At 38.0% G+C, this 19,151-nt stretch overlaps 3 protein-coding genes across 3 annotated transcripts; 2 read left to right on the top strand and 1 right to left on the bottom strand.

The window, feature by feature from the left end:
- The first annotated feature begins 146 nt into the window (after nt 1-146).
- LOC116304662 (amino acid transporter heavy chain SLC3A1) lies at nt 147-5,019 on the top strand. Its single transcript, XM_031714462.2, has 3 exons — nt 147-1,170; nt 2,082-2,510; nt 3,200-5,019. The coding sequence occupies exons 1-3, from the start codon at nt 282-284 to the stop codon at nt 3,586-3,588; spliced, it is 1,707 nt and encodes a 568-aa protein (XP_031570322.2). The 5' UTR covers nt 147-281; the 3' UTR covers nt 3,589-5,019.
- Nucleotides 5,020-5,293: 274 nt separating this feature from the next.
- On the bottom strand, nt 5,294-7,902 carry LOC116304471 (uncharacterized). The gene has a single exon (XM_031714245.2). The coding sequence runs from the start codon at nt 7,771-7,773 to the stop codon at nt 5,611-5,613; it is 2,163 nt and encodes a 720-aa protein (XP_031570105.1). The 5' UTR covers nt 7,774-7,902; the 3' UTR covers nt 5,294-5,610.
- A 256-nt stretch (nt 7,903-8,158) lies between these two features.
- LOC116301914 (uncharacterized) lies at nt 8,159-19,091 on the top strand. The gene is made up of 22 exons (XM_031711119.1): nt 8,159-8,527; nt 8,687-8,718; nt 9,027-9,132; nt 9,842-9,929; nt 10,065-10,168; nt 10,936-11,050; nt 11,555-11,687; nt 12,090-12,165; nt 12,562-12,699; nt 13,102-13,170; nt 13,247-13,366; nt 13,917-13,958; nt 14,234-14,323; nt 14,846-14,929; nt 15,239-15,323; nt 15,916-16,006; nt 16,450-16,519; nt 17,091-17,237; nt 17,522-17,607; nt 17,690-17,753; nt 18,174-18,428; nt 18,791-19,091. The coding sequence occupies exons 1-22, from the start codon at nt 8,270-8,272 to the stop codon at nt 18,842-18,844; spliced, it is 2,307 nt and encodes a 768-aa protein (XP_031566979.1). The 5' UTR covers nt 8,159-8,269; the 3' UTR covers nt 18,845-19,091.
- The last annotated feature ends 60 nt before the right edge of the window (nt 19,092-19,151 follow it).

The following is a 19,151-nucleotide window of genomic DNA, read 5'->3' as shown; positions in this document are numbered from 1 at the left end:
CAAAATCTTTATATCGTGACAAAACAGGTTTTTCTTTCAGACCAAGTTGAAAGAAAAAATTCTAGCCAATAAGGTGGCAGTATTTCTGTCTGGTTCAAAGGGCGATAGCGATACCCTCGAGCTGTGATTGGCTGTTTTCATATTGTTCACGCTGTAAGCACATGAGTGAGGGTTCGAAGCGGCCGCGTGGAATTATAAACACTCCATTCCCGCCATTTTGCTTGCGTTTGCTTTGGGATTCAGATAGCTTTTCTTGCCTTTAACCCAAAAGAACCACCAAAATGTCGAATGAAGTAGAGTTTAACAGCCTAACAGGGAATGATGAAGTAAAAGTTAAGCTAGAACAGCCGCAATCTCGAATTCCTCAAAAGCCAAGCGAGGAAGAAGTGGCGAAATACAGCAAGACTCGAATTGTCCTGGTTGTATTTTTTACCTTGATCATCATCGCTATGGTAGTGGCTGCTGTTATTATTATCATCGTCTCTCCCAAGTGTAGTAAGACGAAGGTGGTTGATAAAAACTGGTTCAAGGGTGAAATAGTGTACCAGATCCAACCAAGATCGTTCAAAGACTCGGATGGCGATGGTAACGGCGACCTCAAAGGCATCACAGAAAAGCTCGACTACTTGAAAGAACTTGGAGTCAAAATCCTCTGTCTTGATACTCTTTATGACGATGACTTCAAGAACATCAGCGCAATGTATGGCAAGATGAGTGACTTTGAAGATCTTGTCAAGAAAGCCAAAGCCAAAGACATCTTAATCGTGGTCAACTTTATACCAAGCTACACCTCTGATAAACACAAGTGGTTCCTCGATAGTAAAGCTAAAGTTAACTCCGATAAACGTGGATGGTATGTATGGAGAGCAACTGCTAACAACTGGATTAGTGTTAATGGTGGAAGTGCTTGGGAAAAAGACGCAACAACCAACGAATACTATCTCCACCAGTTCGACAAGAGCCAACCCGACCTGAACCTTCGCAACGATTCAGTCGTCGAAGAACTCAATAAGGTCCTGAAATTCTGGACCAACAAAGGTGTAGAAGGATTCCGAGCTGGCTTCATCCAGTACATGTTGGAAGATAAAGAATTCAGGAATGAAATAGAGAAGCCAGGCTACAACAATTCAATCCAAAAATACGATATGGTGGAACACAACCAAACGTTCGGTAATAATTGCTTTTTCTTCTTTTTCTTGTGGTTAACCTTGTTATTGAATTCACACCTTTTGAGCTCTCGATTTAAAATAAATTTTCTTTTAATTTATTTTTAGCGATCTTCAAAAGACATATAGTAAAAAATATAGTTTTTTGGAAGATTTGTTTACATCACGTGAAATACTGTATTATATAAGCCCCAGAGGGTCGGGTTACGTGGCAATAATTGATAATACCTCTAGTGAAAAAAAAACAGAAAAAACTCGCAGATCACTTATTCTATACCAATAAAACCTCATATATTCTTTTAAGCCATTGAAAAAAATTTACAGCCAAACGTTTTCAGCTGTGGATTTTCATTTTAGTTTTTTCTCCAGATTTGTTATTAAATTAATTTTTTTCTAAAAAACAGCTGTTTTTCTCATTAAAAAACAAAAAGACATAGGATACCAAGATTGTTCCTGGTATATATGTATTTTTTAAAGTAAAATATTTTACTGTTTTTTTCCCTGATCCACCCTAGGTTTTCCCAACGATTTTAATCCTTTAAATTAATAATTTAAAAACATCTGGTATAGTTTAAAGAATATCTCATATTATGTCCCATATTTTGTTTTTCTTTAACACAAAATTGCTATCTTTTTTAGTCACTGCAATAATTAATTATGGGGAAAAAATTTCATCTACAACTTTACAAGGGATATTAGCTTTTTGAACTGGCATCTTGATAAAACATTGGACTACAAATAATATTTTAAGTTTAGTTATTAAAGAGATGATTGCTAACTATTTTAAGAAAAGAAAGATATCAATATGAAAGGGGGGCGTTCACATATCTTTGACTGTAATCATTATCACGAAGGCTCATTTTCAACTAGACTAAGCTAGTGATGATTTATAAATACATTTTTTGTTGCTTTTAGACTTGCCAGGCAATCTTGACATTGTTAAGAAATTCCGTTCCTCACTGGAAAAGTCTGACTCCCATAAGCTCCTGATCCTTGATGTCATGGGCAAGGATATTGGCAAGTTTTATGCTCAGAGTGATCTCCCAACTTTCACTGGTCTTATCACTGATGTAAAGAATGCAGATATTGCACAATCCATCAACGAAACTGTCAGCAACTACTTGGCTTCAGTTCCTAAAGATGGCTCCCCCAGTTTTGCTATCGGTAACCCCACAAACAGCAGAGTTGGTAGTCGGCTGGGAGAAAAATTGATTGATGCTATGAATGTTCTTCTTCTTACTCTACCTGGTACCCCAATGACATACTATGGAGAAGAGCTTGGCATGGTTGATACATCTGGCAGTCCTCGGTCACCCATGCAATGGACTAAGGAAAAAGAAGCTGGTAAGAATTACTTGTTGATAAACCCTATTTTCTCACCTACCAGGTGATCTCGGGAAACCCACACAAAGGTCCTTGTTTCAGTTGTTTATCAGCAAACAAAGACCTATCATTTCATGATAATGGATTACCTGATCAGATTTATTTCTGCATGCTGATTGGCTGGTCTTTGATGGGCTCTCAAAAGAAAATCAGTTGGTACATGGTACTAGCACAAAATAACTTTTTTGGTTTCGAAGTTACAAGCAAAAATATGTTATTTCTGGGCACTTTCTTGTGTTGGACACAACAATGAAACTTACATAGGAATAAGGTCTACTCAAAAAAAAATGCAACCTGATGTATTTTATGCCTGCAAAACAGAAAATCAACAACCTTTTGCTGTTTCGCATGTGCAAATTTGAAATCCTGACCTAACTTTGACATCAAGAACATGTGATATTAAGTAGGAGTTGAGGAATTTGGTATCCATTTTATACTTCTTTATTCTTTATCTTAAATATTTGGATACAAACATAGGCTGGGTATCTGGCCACCCATAACAACCACCTCCCTTCAACAGTACACATGTTACTTTCACACACAGATCAGTAACCCATGACCCTACGTAGATATTATTGTTTGTCATCATCAGAAACATTATGCAGTTATAATCATCATCTCATAAATATTATTGGGGGATTCTTTTGAAGGATTTACGACTGGAAGTCCATTTGAACCTGTTAGCAGCAACATAGACAAAATCAACGTTGAAGGTGAAAAGAAAGATGAAAAATCTCACTATGCTGTATACAAGGCAGTAGTCAAGCTGCGACAGGAAAGTGCTTTTAAGTCAACCCAGTTTAAAGTTGTTCATGCTGACAGCCAAGTATTTTCCTACACCAGAGGTGATGAGTATCTAGTAATCATTAACTTCTCTGGTACTGAATGGAATGGTGATTTAGTAGATATTTCTGGTAGAGGAACTGTCGTGTTTGATAGTCAATTCAGCATAAAGAATAAAGTCTTTGATGTCAATAAAATTGACATTAAGGGTGGCCAAGCTGTTGTTTTAAAACTTAAGGACGTACAGTACATTTAACTTACTTAGTTTTTGACTCATCATTCATTCATTTGCCTTACCTTATACATTTCGATGTTTATAAATGTATAGGAAAGGACTAGGTACTTTACGAGGTACAGTACTTTGCTTTTTATAGCAACATAGGTTGTTCAATGTAAAAGATTTTTAGATTATACTCCCATTACAGGGCAGGAAATTAACTTATAAACCTACTAGTAAGTTTTGCTCTCACTATCGAAAATTTCAAAGTCACTGATCAATCGCAGCTCATAACTAATGTTATTTGATGCAGGTTCTAAACTTTTCTGTCCTTCAATTTCTGGGCTGTGGTCATACTTGCAAAACTTAGCTAGTTCAGTTTTTCCTTACTTGCTAAATGCAAAATTTTACTCACATTTTTGCTAGTTTGCGAGCATTAATTTCATGCCCTGCCATAAGAATAGTTTTTTCTAAAACATCAATGTCTCTAGGTAGCATTTCTTACTTTATCATTGACATAGAAAGCTAGAGCTGGATGTTAGCAACAACCAAAAAATGATAATTTCATTTATTTTGTAATCTAGACTTGAAATCATACTTTGCTTGTTTGTTGTTTTTTTTTGTTTGTTTCTCTTTGTGTTCATTTACCATGTCATATTTTCCTAGGCCACCCAATGTATCCCATTAGGCATTATGATGAGGGGTCAAATAGAAATCCACCCAAAGGATATTAAGAAATACTCTTTGACTTGAGCTAATGGTTATTAAAACATATTTCATTCATGATTTAAAGAATGCCATCCCAATATAGAAAGAAATACCTTAACAAGCTGCAATAATCAGAACAGAGTATGTGAACTATTAGCTCATCATGTGATGGATATAACCTATATTAATTTATTAACATCCAATCTCAGAAAGAATATGGGTAGCACAGTTTTCTGAGATCAGTAAAACATAAATTTTAAGCCCCAACTAGTAAAGGAAAAATGTTTTGTTTTTGAATTTGTTTCCAAAGATTGCTAAACTATCAGGAAACATAGGCAAACAAATGTAACATTGTTTTCATGTGGCTTGAAAAAGTGAAATGTTTCTGCTGTGCTGTAGAATTTTGCTTCTCGGAAGCCAAATTTAGTGCTGGTAGCAATGTTTTTACATGACCAAACTGAGAAACATTGAGTAAGCATGTGTGCAGTAAATGTATTTCCTCGTTTAGCCAGGGCTTTAGAAGGTTAGTGATTTGATCAGGATAGAGTGCAAACACTAGCCTCGTGAAACATAGACTGCACTTCCATAAAGCAAAGGTTAAGATAATTTTGGATGTTTATAGTGAATGTTAATGGTTTTTTTTATTAGACTTAATCTCTATTTGAAATGTGTTTAGTAAAAGATGTTAAATTAATAATGTAAATTGGAGTAAAGTGTATGGTGTATGATATACAACAATAAAATACATACAGTAGAATGGAATTGTTTTGATTGATTGGTTAAGTCAGTTTATCTCACTTATTGTTTTAAGAGAGGAGTGTTGCGATTTCAGCTTTCAATGAAGGGTCTATGTTGACAGCTTCTTCACACTCGCAGCCAATACAGAATATAATTTCTCCCAACCAGCCACTAATACCAACTCATATTGGTGGCTTAAAATCGCACTAAGTTATACGTGTTAAAATATATCCAATCCACTGAAGGAAAGATTGTTCATTTCTAATACTGTCCTCATTCCTTAAATAATAAATTTAAATCCTTTCCAAAATCTTTAATATCGCAACCAGCAAACATGTCACAAATGGTAACATAGGAATGAATGGTAACATACATCACTGCACAGCTGCCATTGCAATAAAAATATAAAACTCATTAGTTATGTTGTCTTTGGTGTCCTGGAAATTTGTAATATTGCGAGAGGAAAAGTGACACCTTCAATCTTGCAAATTTTCTCAATTTCTGATTGGCTAACACTTTTCCTCAGATCAGCCAGAAATAGATTCCAAGGTTATCTTAACCAGAAAAAAATTTAAGCAGCCAGTAGAAAAGTGTGAATTGTCAAAAATATTTTCCTTATGCTGTGAAAATCTCATTGTTCATTTTTTCTATCTCTTCATCCGACGAACCAGAAGCTACATTTCCTCCTTTGTATTCTGTTTCTCTTTGGCCAAGTTCACTATTTAGTTTTGATACTAACTCACTGTTAGGCATTCCTGCTTCAGTTAAGGACCAAATCACATTCTTTAGTATATTGCTATGTAAGTTTGACAAGTTTCTTTTCATCATTTCGTTCTCTATGCAGATAATATAATCTTTGCGTTCAGGCACTGCTGTTGCATAAGAACGTAGGATAGTTGTGAGCATTAAAGTATCAAGTTCACCAAGATTTTTTCGTAGGATTTCCTCACCAAAGAACTCATAGAGTTTTGCACTTGGGATTTTAAACTTCTCATAGTACCACAGAATTTGGACAATTTGTAGATTGGTGAATTCTGAAAGATCTCTTGTAAGGATGTTGTCGGCAAACTTTTCAAATAATACTGTATCATAGTGCGAAGCTTTCATGTATGACCAAAGTACCATGATCAGTTCTGCAACATTGTGATGAGCAAGGTTGAATTTTATAAACTGCAGTGCTGTTTGGTTGAAAAGTTCTGGTGATTGGACATTCAGCTTTGCAAATGACCACACAAAGGTAGCTAAGCTCAGGAAATCGTATCCATCAAAAGATCTCTGAAGGATTTCTTTGTCTAAGGATTTAAACATCCTCTCGTGGGCTTCACCCAGTCGTCCAAAAGCCCAAAGAGTTTTGGCAATTCTTCTGGAGGGGATGTCGGATAGATCTTGTTGGCACAGCACATCGCCAATCATCTGGAACAGTTCAGGAGCTTTGATGTTTACCTTGGCAAAAGACCATGCAAACAACACCAGTTGTCCTGGTTCGTACTTGTACTTATCTCGCAGCATTATTTCTTCTTTGAGAGCAGTGAATAACTTAGTATCTCTGATCTTCATTTCTGCATAAGATAAAAGAATTGTGGCAATATCTCGATTTTCCATTTCGGCAATACATTTCCGTCTTGTTAGAATTTCTTTGGACATGCATTGAAAAAGATCTTGGCCTTTGAGTCCTTGACTGGACACAAACTTGAGCAGTAAAGCAATCTGTCTTGTACTGTACTTAGAAGGATGTGCTTTAAGGATCGACTGTTCTACTGACTGCAACAGCTGGTCACTTTGGATGTTCAGGCCAGAGGATGAGCGCAAAATCACATCAAGCTCATACGGTTTGAAAGATGAAAGATCCCTTGATGTTAACTCATTGGCAAAGTGAGTTAATAGTTCTTTGTGCTTTTCAAACGTTTTACTAAATGCAGAGAGAAGCTGAACATACTGGTCTCTTGTAAAATTAGTCAGGTCCCTTGACAGAATTTCCTTCTCGGCAAGCTGAAAGAGGTCCTCCGATATTTCTCCCAATGTTGCAAAAGACCAAACCATGATACACAATTCACTGTTGGTGAATTTTGACAGCCCACGTTTGATTACCTCCTTCTTGATCTCCCCACAAAGTTCCTTTGCATCTACAAATCTAGCTCTACCAAGACCAGACAACAGCATTGCAATTTCTTTGGTATTTACGTGAGAAAAGCCCCTCTTTAGAGCTTCCTGTTGGCATAAATTGATATAACTTTGCAGGTTTGGTATATTCACATTTCTTGCCAGTAGAAAAGCTAGAGCATGTACAGCATTGGACAAACCTCGGTCATCAACTTCTGGGATCATAACCATTACCTTTTCCAGGAAAAGTTGTGCTTTTCCTCTCAACTCGGGGTCTGTTCTTACCAGATACTGCTCCCATGAGTTATTTTTAACAATCCTCGCAAGATGATAAAGTACTGTTATTGTATTCTTATTGTTTAACACACAAGTTTCGTACAAATCCAAAAGGGCTTTCACTGTTGTCGTTTTGCGTATTACACTATTCAGGTGAATCTGATTTCCTTGGAATTCGCCATTAATTCTTTTTTCTTCTGGTGTTTGAAGATATAATGATTTGCTTGGGTATTGACTAACACGCCGTTTGAATGACGTCCCATTAGTACTAAAATCATCCACAAAGGAGCTCAAAATACGTTGTGGTGTTAAAGAAAAGATGTCGAGTTTTCGAAACCCTGCATTTCTCGTTGCGATGTTAATTCTTGGGGTAAAACGTCCAAAATACCTCAATGCTATCATAATTATTACATCAGCTATTCATAGGAAAACCATTCTATGAAAAAACAGTGCAAAGAACTACAGTTCTAACGTAGAAAATAAGCAAATTAGCTCAAAAGAGTTCGTGCACGTGTAAAATATAAAACTCTCATCGCCATCTTGAAAAAAGAGCTCGCTTAGATCCATGGGATATCAAACAGGTAGCCCAAACACACTTTTTATGCCTTACTGTACAATTTAAAAATATTGTACAAATTTAATAATAAATAATAAATGCTTCAATAGAAAAGAGCGAGGAAAAATTAGTATGAAGTACCTCCGAGTTGGAGTTTATCGTATATGCTGGATTTTTGGTTTGGGAAGGAAGTCGTATTTTTCTTGTAATTGGGGTTCCTGTGTCAAACGCGATCAAATTCAAGAAGAGCGTGACTCATTTTTTGAATGGAATTTAATATTTTAATCTATCGATCCTTAAAACACATTCCTTTGCTTCAATGATTTAAAAGAATCCTACAGAATGTTTCAGATGTCCCAGATAAGGGCTTTACAATGTTATTTTCGAATTTCCCGCCTCGAAAGATTGAACTCAATCAGCGTGCAGAAAAACATTCGTCGTTCTCTTGGTTTGTCGTCAAAACGTTGTCTTCCATTCACAAAGTGGCTTTTTGCTAAAAAAGGGGAAGTTCCTAGCGCTAAAGTAGTACCAGATAATAAAGAATTACATGGGTTTGTCCTGAAGGATGATTTTAACTGGTTACGGGATGCGAATTCTCAGGTAAGTAGGTTATACTTTCAATACTGTACTATTTGCATTTGCTTGCTTGGGCGCCTGTAATTCATTTTGAACTGGAAAATGCAATCTTACATAGTATAGAGGAACGAGGCTTATGTTGCACTTAAGTTGCTAATCAATATTTCATTCCTATTTTGACAGGATGTGAAAAAATACATTAAAGATGAAAACAGGTAAGCAGATTTATGTGTGTGGAAGGATTGGAGGAATGAGAATTGGAAAAGAGCTAAAGGGAGAAAGGCTCTGAAAACAAGCTTGACTAAGCCGTTCCCCAGTGTGCCCCCAGTTTGCTAGATACAAACTTGTCTGTTAAATTGCTAATGTTTTTGCTGGGCAAAAAGGATAACTGAGTCAAACAAAACAGGTGTTAGGGGTTGAAAGAGGAGTAAAGCATGTGTTATTTAAAGGGAGTAAATCATGAATAACAATCCTTGAGCATAGCATACCATTATTAATACACCACCCAACCCCTGTAATGCAGGTATATGCAGGCATCTCTAGCAGATACAGAAAATTTCCAAAGACAATTGATACTAGAGATGAACCACTGGTTGCCATTATGCCATGAAGTAGAATCTGTACCACAGGTAATTAATGTGTTATGTTTATTAGAGATCCTGTATGTGTCATCAAAAGCATATTTTTCTTTAAAAAAAGATTCTGTGCTCCAGCAGAAAAACATGTTAGATGACTCATATCATGTTCTGAGTTGCTACATGGTGGGGTCCAGAAATTCTGTTTCATTCATTTCAGGTGCAGGGCTTGCGATAATAGCTGGAATTAGACAATGTCTGCCCAGAATATTGGAGCTCGTTCGGTCAAAACTTTGCCTTGCTAGTCATTTTGACCAGTAACATTTTATTGAGACAGAAATAAGGCATGACCAAGCTAAAACTAATTTAGCTGGTCATCATGACTGGCAACTTACCACATGTTATTTTAAGCCTTGAGGTAGATATAGGTTAGAGTCAGAACAGCAAAATCTAAAGAGAGAATCAGGGGCGGCAGAAGCTGAAAATCTTTGGGGGTGCACTGAAATATTATATTTAACACTATGTGATAATGACAGCTGTTTTGTTTGATTGCAGACGCATGCGCTGTAAAACTATGACTGAGAACCAATATTTTTGTAAGGGGGGGCCAGGCTCCCCCAAAAAATTTTGTCTGGAGGGGGGGGGGGCATGTTGGGTCCCCCAGTTCCGCTGCCCCTGGGAATAAATAACCCTTGTAACCCATGGTACAGAGTGGCACAAAAATATTTAATCTATTTTTAGCAAACTTTTTTATCTTGCATAGAGAATCGATCATCATATCTACTACATAAAAAGTCCTCCTGAGGGAGACAGAAGACTTCCAGTAATCTGCAGACGAATAATATTCAAGAGTAGGTTTTGCAGCCTGTGATTATATCTTTGTTATGTATGAATGGGCTCCCTGTGGATTTGAGATCACAGGTATCCCATATAAATTGAATATCTGCACCATTCTTAAAGATCCTTTTTAAACCATTTTTTCCCAGGTGGGTTACATGGGTTGCCGCAAATAATTCTGAACCAGAATGAACTATCTACCAAATATCCTCATGTTGCAGTATCAAACTTCAAATTATCTCCTTCAAGACAGGTTGGTTTATTGTATAGATCCAGAATTTATAAATAATATCCAAACCCACCCTCCCCCCTCCCCACCAAAGAGGAATTTGGAATTTCCAAGGGATAGGGGAGGGGATTTAAGAAAGAGTAAAATTACAGAGTTTGTAAGGAAGAAAATTGGAATTTCTGGAGGTAGGGGGGTCTGAAAAACCACACATTTTCAGAAGATATTTTCACTCTCAACCCAGTACCCACAGGCAGCTGTCATTCTTACTGCACATTCTCGTCAAAATGTCAGAGACTTTTGGGACCAAGACCCTAGCACAGAGTAGCCAGTAATGTGGTGACCCTGTTTATAGCCATGTCCCGACTCACATCAGCCCTGAGGTTGTTTCAGGGTTTGATCTGTGAGTTAGCCATGCCCTGACTTAGATCAGCCCAGAGGATGTTTCAGGGTTCAATCTGTGAGTTAGCCATGCCCTGACTTAGATCAGCCCAGAGGTTGTTTCAGGGTTCAATCTGTGAGTTAGCTGTACCATGACTCAGATCAGCCCAGAGGTTGTTTCAGGGTTCAATCTGTGAGTTAGCCATGCCCTGACTTAGATCAGCCCAGAGGTTATTTCAGGGTATTGATCAAAGGTGTGTCTCTAAAGGAGCAGAGAATTCCACAAATTTGTCATTTTTTTCATGAAAACTTTGAGTTCCCATTCTTGCCTCTTTCATGCATTACACTTCTCCTAAGCACTTAGACTATTATATATAGCTTGTATTGATATTTTCTTATTGTACGGAATACAGTTAGCTGGTTTCCTGTTAGACAGTACTGGTTTGGAGACATATTCCTGTCATGTCACTAAAGTATGGGATGGTCCATTAGATATCATGGATATAATTCCTAATGCTGTAAACTTTGGTATGTAATCATGGTATATGCACCTACTCATGCCCTGATTGGTTAAAAGAAAATGTTACAACAGTGTCTATATATCAGGGTAGAAACTTTTTGCAGGCTTAGTTCCAGCGTTTTATAGTTTTTGAATTTAGCACAAAAATGAAGTTTATGATAAATAAATATAGTTTTAGTTGACATTCCCCCCACCCCAGCCCCCAAGGGAAAAAATACTCTCTTGTGAGGGTCAGGGCTTCAGGACCCCAAAAACATTCAATCAAAACTACTTTGAATATATATTTTTTTTCTTAAGTTCATAAGTTCAATTTATAGCCAGAACAACACTCAGGATCTTAAGATATAGCTGAGAAGAACTTATTGCCTTTGTATTTGTTTCTACAAATGGATAGACCTTCAGTTCTTTCTGAATAAGAGGCACAAAGAGGGCTACCAGTTTATCAGTGTCTGTTAAATGGAACCATCTAAATTTTGTTTGTTTGTTTGTTTCTTTTTTTGTTTTTGTTTCAGAATGGGGAGCTGATGATTCCACTATCTTTTACACTACACATGATGACTTAAAAAGATCAAACAAGCTGTGGAAACACAAACTGGGTCAAGATGTAGATAAGGATATCCTGATGTATGAAGAGAAAAATGAGAGGTAAAGAGCCAAATTCAAAAACAATAAAATAATTTTATTGAACCCTAAAACAGCCTTGGGTTCAGATTGAAGTCAAGGCACAGCTAACTTACAGATCGAAACCTAAAACGACCTCTGGGCTGATCAAAGTAAGGGCAATTGGCTAACCAACAGATAAAATTGGAATTTAGCTGGTTAGGTTTGGAGTAGGGAGGAAAACCAGAGAACCTTGAATCAAGGGAGAAACCTAACAAACTCTACTCATAATGTGATGCAGAGTCCAGGAATTAAACCCAAGACTCTAGAAGTGAGAGGCAAGTGTACTAATGCTACACCACCTTTGATGTAAGCCAGTCTTCAAGTGTCTTTATACCATTTTATCCCTATCTAGGTTTATTAATCCTATATTGTGTGGTTTAACAGGTTTTTTATGGATGTGAGTGCAACTAAAGATAGAAAATACATCACAGTTAATTCAAACGCCAAAGCTACATCAGAGGTGAGTCCATTCAGTACATCTACTTGCTGACTCTTGTTATCATTGTGGATTTTTACAGAATTCTTCCATATGCTTATTATAAGATTCAACCTCAAAATGACAACATGTGCGCTGTATTCTTCAGGGCTGGTTTTCTTAGAACACCATTTTTAGCTTTTCATCTCCAATTTAGAATGTGTCTATTGAAGAGGACAGCACTCGAGCACAAAAAAGAACGTGCCTACACAGTCTTCTTGACGTCATGTCATATCAGATCACTATGACATTCTTCAATATGCATATATGAAGCGTTTCTGAAAAACAAATGGAAAATTCTCTATTTTTATTTTCTCCTGTTTCAAACCCTTCCTGATTCGCAAAAATAAATCTGAAAAAAAAGACAATCTTTTTCCCCAGGTTAGTCTTATTAGCCTCCAAGACCAGTCATTCACACACCAACCATTCTACTCCCGTGAAGAAGGAACAGAGTATTACGTTGAACACCGAGGAAAAGAATTCTTCATTCTCACCAATGCTGGAGGATTTAATTATCGGGTGAGTCAAGAATATGATATCTCTGTTGCTCATACAAGCTTTATGTCGCTGCGACCTAGACTCATTCGCTGGAAGATGTTTGTTTGTAACGTGGTCCGAGCATGAGGATTATGATCCTCATGCGGTGAAAGAAAGTCTAGATGCTACTCATGTATAGAGGCTTTGCACCATCACTGGACAGTAGCCATGTTAGACGGCAGGAACAATACAATCGTTTTACATAAGAAGGAATTCAATTCCCAAGAGTAAAAAGATTTTATTGTTCTGCTATCTAACCACAGGAAGCCAGAGCTGTATTATTGGCGCCAACATGCTATGGTGCAAAGCCTTTATTTCTTTGCACAACTCTGGGCAGCTATGCGACAAAACTCAAAGTTTTTTGTTTCTTTTTTCGTTTTTAAGGTTGTCAGAGTAGAGGAATCAAATCCAGGGAAGGAAAACTGGAAGGATATCATTCCTGCAGAACCAAATGTAAGGACAATTTAGATTATATTATAATTCATAATACTGATCAAACTCATCCTGTTTTCTGTTTCCTTTTTTCCAGGTTTTTATCGACGACATGGAGGTGTTTCAAAACTATTGCGTTGTGTATGAACGGCGTCTTACATCACCTCGCCTGTCAATCATCTCACATGATGACCCGGATGACGTTCATTTTGTCCATGTATGTTCTTGATATCATAGTACAGACTGTGTGTGAAGATAGTAGAGTGAACAACATCTAACATCACCTCGCCTGTCAATCATCTTACTTGATGTCCCGGATGACGTTCATTTTGTCCATGTATGTTCTTGATATCATAGTACAGACTGTGTGTGAAGATAGTAGAGTGAACAACATCTAACATCACCTCGCCTGTCAATCATCTTACTTGATGTCCCGGATGACGTTCATTTTGTCCATGTATGTTCTTGATATCATAGTACAGACTGTGTGTGAAGATAGTAGAGTGAACAACATCTAACATCACCTCGCCTGTCAATCATCTTACTTGATGCCCCGGATGACGTTCATTTTGTCCATGTATGTTCTTGATATCGTAGTACAGACTGTGTGTGAAGATAGTAGAGTGAACAACATCTAACATCACCTCGCCTGTCAATCATCTTACTTGATGACCCAGATGACGTTCATTTTTGTCCATGTATCCTATTGTTTTTATATTGCATTGAGACTACATGTAACTTAAGTGTAACTTTTGTTTTGCTTTTAGCTTCCTCCTGAGATATGTTCCCTGCTTCCTGGATCAAACCAGGTAATGTACATGTATGATTAAATGATGATGATCATTGATGGTGATGATGATGATCATTGATGGTGATAATGATGATAATGGATGATAATGATACAAATATGATAATGTAGTTAATAATAATGAAGGATGATGATTTATGATAAAGTGATGATGACAGTGATGATGTTAATCAAGTTGGATAATGAAGATGATAATTGATGGTGAAGAAGGTTGAGGATGTGGTGGTGGTAAAGATACTCAAAGATGATGATGATGATATGTTTTACCTTTGCCAGATGTTCAAGACAGATGTTTTTCGCTTCCATGTTTCATCACCTATTGTCCCTCCGGAAGTCATGGAATATGACATGTCTACTGGTACAATGGTACGTTTTACCTTCAATACTTAGTGATCCCTAAGGGACCAGTAGGCACATGGACCTCCAGGAAGAGGAATTAATATGAAAAGGGACCCTCATCAGGGGGAAAACAGTAGGGAGGGTTCCCAAAGAAGATTGAACAGCCACGATGAGGGACCATCATTAAGAGGGAAACCTCTTCAAAGGAAACAACGATGCTAGGCATCCCCCAAAAAGGGACCATCATGAAGAGCGACCCCCATCAAAGGGAACACCATTTGGAGGGATCCCAAAGAAAAGGGAACCAGAAAAGGAACCACCATGAAAAGGGACCACCCCAAAGAGGAACCGTCATAAAGAGGGACCACCATGAAAAGGGACCAACCAGAAAAGGGACCACTATGGGGAAGGGCCCTCATAAGGAGGGACTCTCATGGGAAGAAATTCCCATTAAGAGGTACTCTCAGCAAGTGTTACCAAAAGGGTTGAATCACTGGAGGTAACAGCCATTAATAAATAAACCTATCACGTTCCCAATTTTATATACAGAAAGAACTTCACCCTGTTTTGTCACGTAAACCGAAATACTCAAGTTCTGAATATCACTGCATGAGGACAGAAGTACCCAGCAAGGCAAGTGATAACATGCACTTGTAGTAGACTATGGCTATGATATAACACACATTTTGATTGGCTGCCTAATGGATTGAGCGCTTGCGCAGAAGTGCATGAAAAACTATATGATGTTAAAAGTGCGTGCAGTGATTAGCTGCTTCCATGTGGGTTGGGCATGTGCGCAGAAGGTGATTGGTCTATGCTGATGTGAAAAAACATGAGATTCTTACTTTCATAACAACACGCGCTCATATTGGCTGGATACCTTGGTTGGCCCTCAATCACTGACAACCACTAACTATCCCTTGATTTATCTTGACTTGACAGGATGGTACAATGGTTCCAATCACCCTCTTCCACCACAGGAACGTCAAGAAGAATGGAAAGAACCCGATGTTGCTCTGTGTTTACGGTAAACAACAATTCCCATTTGCCTAATAGTTTGAGTTAGAGCACTTTCCATTATCCATTCTACTACCCAGAACAGCCTCAATCATGGCACAGTTTCTTGTGTTTTGGCTTGCTTCCATCAAATATTCGCTACAGTACGAATTGACCGATCCCGGCTATGCTCAAGTGTCCATCCAAACAATGGGTAGTTTTCCCAGTAGAATACAGAATGTCTGACCAACAAACTGGAATTCATAAGATTGTTTCGTTGTTATGGATGTTTTTCTTCACGTACCTTAAAAATGCATTTATCCTAAGACAGAAGTTTACAATTATAAGCGATCGGAGTCTGTTCCATGCTGTTTATCAAAAACACATTTTAGCTTGTCCGACTTAGCATCGGTAACTAGGGAGGCAAAACAATGAATGCGGGATTGGGGTATTGTTACTGAGTTTACAGATGAATGGCACATGACAAAACATTATGTCTAGGCTACCGTTTCCATGGCGCAGTGTTTTCGCTATTTTGTTGATTCTGACCAACCCACAAAGGTGCGTATACCACAACATATGGAATCATTCTGCTGATAAATGTCTATTGTGTTTTTTTCTAGGTGCCTATGGAGTGAATGTCGACATGAGTTTTAACCTTGAGCGCTTGTGTCTCCTGTCTAGGGGATGGGTGTTGGCTTTCTGTCACGTCAGGTAACTTGCTGGGTGTCAATCACTTATAAAAATCAAGTCTTTGAATCTCATTATCTGCTCCACATGGTGGCCAAACACTGACCACCATGTGCTGTCAGCCAGAAAGAATTCTATTGAGAATTTGTGATTTAGCTGATGAACATCCTGCTTGATACTGGAAATGACATCAAGGGAAGCACCTAGTATGGGAATTACAATCCTGTTCATGCTCTCTCTATTGGGTAGTTATCGCATTCATTTTCCTAGTTATCCTACTATCTTATGTATATGCATGTACCTTATAGCTATTACCCGATTAAGTTGTTAAAATTTAAAAAAATCAGTAGTTGTTTCTTGAGCATGCCTTTCTGTGACTCTGATTGGTTGGTTTTGTACGGAAGCCATTTTTGAGTAACGGTACTCCATTTTTCTCAGTTTTATTTCTGTTCTAATTCTGGTGTTAGGGGAGGAGGAGAGGTTGGTCGGGAGTGGTATCACCAAGGCAGACTACATAACAAACACAAGAGTTTTGAGGTAAACTAAACAAGGAAACAGGAAACAAGGTCTTATGTTGTGGGCAGTCGTAAAGGAAATAGGAAATGATTAGAAGAGAACTAGCAAGAAGGATGAAAAGACCAACAAGAACAGTCACTTGCTTTTGTGCAAGTCTTTGCCTCCCGATTGCATCAGTTGGTTGGGCACCAGTGGGGAGTCTAGGGTCAAGTCTCCTTGGCCAATGGCTGTGGCTCAGATCATCATGGTCACCATTATTATTGACATCATCATTATCATCATCGTCATTCTCATTGTCTTCTCATCGACATCATCATCATCATCATCACTATCATCATCGACATCTTCATATTCATCATCATCACTATATCATCATCGACATCGTCATCATCATCATCATCAATATCATCATCAACATCATCATTATCATCATCACTATATCATCATTGTCATTATCATCGCCTTCATCATTGTCATTATCATCATTGTAGTCATCATCGTCTTCATCATCATTATCGTCATCATTACCATCATTCCTCCAACTCGAAGGACTAACTTAATGGAAAAATTTAAACTGCTAAATTTCTTTTAGGATTTCGAGGCTTGCACTGAACATTTACAAGGAATGGGATATTCCAGTCCCTCACTGACAGCAGCAACAGGGACAAGTGCTGGTGGCCTGGTAGTGGGTGCTGTGTGTAATAGATCACCTCACCTATACAAGGCTGTGATACTGAGGGTAGGTCTGATTTCTACTTTCATTCAGTCTCTCACTATTATTGGGACTATGAAACATCTTGGACTGTTGTTGTTGTTGTTGTTATGCTACGGTTTTGTTGGGTTTATTTGTTTGTTGGTCAATTGTTTGTCCGTCATTTCATTTGCTCTTCTTCAACCCTTTTCCTTCATTCTTTCTTTCTTTCGTTCCTTCCTTCCATCCATTTGTTGGTCCACCCTCCCACCCTCCCATCCATCCATCAATTTATTTGTTCCTTCATTCATTTGTTCTCTTTTTCATACAAGGTCCCATTTCTTGACGTTCTTTCATCAATGCTGGATTCGTCGCTACCTCTGACGTCTCAAGAATACGACGAATGGGGAGACCCGAGGTAAAGACACTATAATATTTGAACTTTACCATCGTGTACATACTACTAATTTTTGAAATTTTTGAACTTAATATTTCTGTAGGAAAAGTGCAGAAGACTTTAATTACATCAAATCGTATTGTCCATACCATAATGTCACTAAAAGGGTGAGAAATTTAAGGTTGGAAGGTTTGATATTCTCATCCTTTGTCTACACTGTTTAACTGCACTTTGCTGTCATCTGCCCTGCTCTGATTTCCACCAGAATGCTGTGCTGTGCTTTGCTATCCTGTACCAAATATTGCTCAGTTTTGCCATACCTGCCCTTCTTTACTATGATCAGCTGTTCTTTGCTATACTGGGACTTCTATTGCTGTGCTTTGCCATCCTCTCACATCCTTCTCAACTATGGTCTTCTGTGTTGTGCTATGCCTTGCAGTGCTGTGCCCCACTCCATCCCACCCCACCCCACCTACCCCATCCCACCCTACCCCACTTCCCCCCAGAATACTGTGCTATGCTGTACTCTGCTCCTTATCGTATTCAGATTATTTGTATTTATTTCCATTTGATATAAAATGTCCCAGAGCTATCCATCAATGCTGGTACGTGGTGCGATGCATGATGACCATGTTCCATACTGGGTACCCCTCAAATGGGTGGCAAAAATAAGAAATGAGGTACAGCATGTGGAAAGTAATCCTACAAACGACGATGACAAGGATGACAAGGATGACAAGGATGATAAGGATGAAAGCATTTCCTCAGCTCCTTTAGTTCTATGTTCCATTGATGATGAAGGCGGGCATTTTGGAAGCACTAGTTCTGAAACAGTCAAAGAGGTAACTTTTCGTTCTATCTTTTTGTAAGCTTTACTGCGGTTTTCGATATTCTTCGAACTCATACATTTCGACGGCTCATTGTGAATTGAGTTTATTACTGCTGCCAGTCAAGAACATAAAAGGTACCGACTGATCATTTTTGATTCACGGCAGCCAAAAAACAAAATCGAGCATGCAGCTTGTAACTATGGAGTTGGCAGAATACAGTTGTATTGAAATCAGCAGTAAGATTTGATAATCTATGATGCTCTTCTTATCACTTATCTCATCACTTTCCTTCCTTCTCTCTTGTCTTGTCTTGTCTATCCATTCTTCCACTTCACTTACCTCTTTTATCTAATGTCGTCTCTTCTGTTCTCCAGATGGCCAGGGAGTTCGCTTTTCTACACAAAGCACTTGGGCTTCCGTTAAAATAACACCTATGACGTCATCAATATCGAGATATCCAATATCCCCGATGACCACATCAAACATTATTCAAATCATGTTATATAATGCTATATTTTTATATATTATTAATGCACTCAAGGGGTCTCTAAAAGGGATTGGTGATAATACCATACCTCAGGAAACCCAGTTTTGCATTTTTGCGGTACACTTCTTGCTCATAGCACAGTGTAATAATGCTCAACCCAGAATAAAGCCTTTTTTTCACTTTCAAAAGTAATTTTCCCTCAATTCGCAGGAAGTGGGTTTTCAAACAAATCATTGCTATAGTTTTTC

This window comes from Actinia tenebrosa, unplaced genomic scaffold (genome assembly GCF_029948245.1).
Source record: "Actinia tenebrosa isolate PJP-AT-01 unplaced genomic scaffold, QUT_ActTen_1.0 PGA_scaffold8__29_contigs__length_14323225, whole genome shotgun sequence".
Lineage (NCBI taxonomy): Eukaryota > Metazoa > Cnidaria > Anthozoa > Actiniaria > Actiniidae > Actinia > Actinia tenebrosa.
This window is presented reverse-complemented; position numbering and strand designations above follow the sequence as displayed.

Coding starts and splice junctions, on each gene's coding strand:
- LOC116301914 (XM_031711119.1), top strand. CDS start 8,270: ATGTTTCAGATGTCCCAGATAAGGGCTTTACAATGTTATTTTCGAATT. Junction 8,528..8,686: donor TACGGGATGCGAATTCTCAG/GTAAGTAGGTTA, acceptor CTATTTTGACAG/GATGTGAAAAAATACATTAA. Junction 18,429..18,790: donor GTTCTGAAACAGTCAAAGAG/GTAACTTTTCGT, acceptor TCTGTTCTCCAG/ATGGCCAGGGAGTTCGCTTT.
- LOC116304471 (XM_031714245.2), bottom strand. CDS start 7,773: ATGATAGCATTGAGGTATTTTGGACGTTTTACCCCAAGAATTAACATC.
- LOC116304662 (XM_031714462.2), top strand. CDS start 282: ATGTCGAATGAAGTAGAGTTTAACAGCCTAACAGGGAATGATGAAGTA. Junction 1,171..2,081: donor GGAACACAACCAAACGTTCG/GTAATAATTGCT, acceptor TGTTGCTTTTAG/ACTTGCCAGGCAATCTTGAC. Junction 2,511..3,199: donor GACTAAGGAAAAAGAAGCTG/GTAAGAATTACT, acceptor ATTCTTTTGAAG/GATTTACGACTGGAAGTCCA.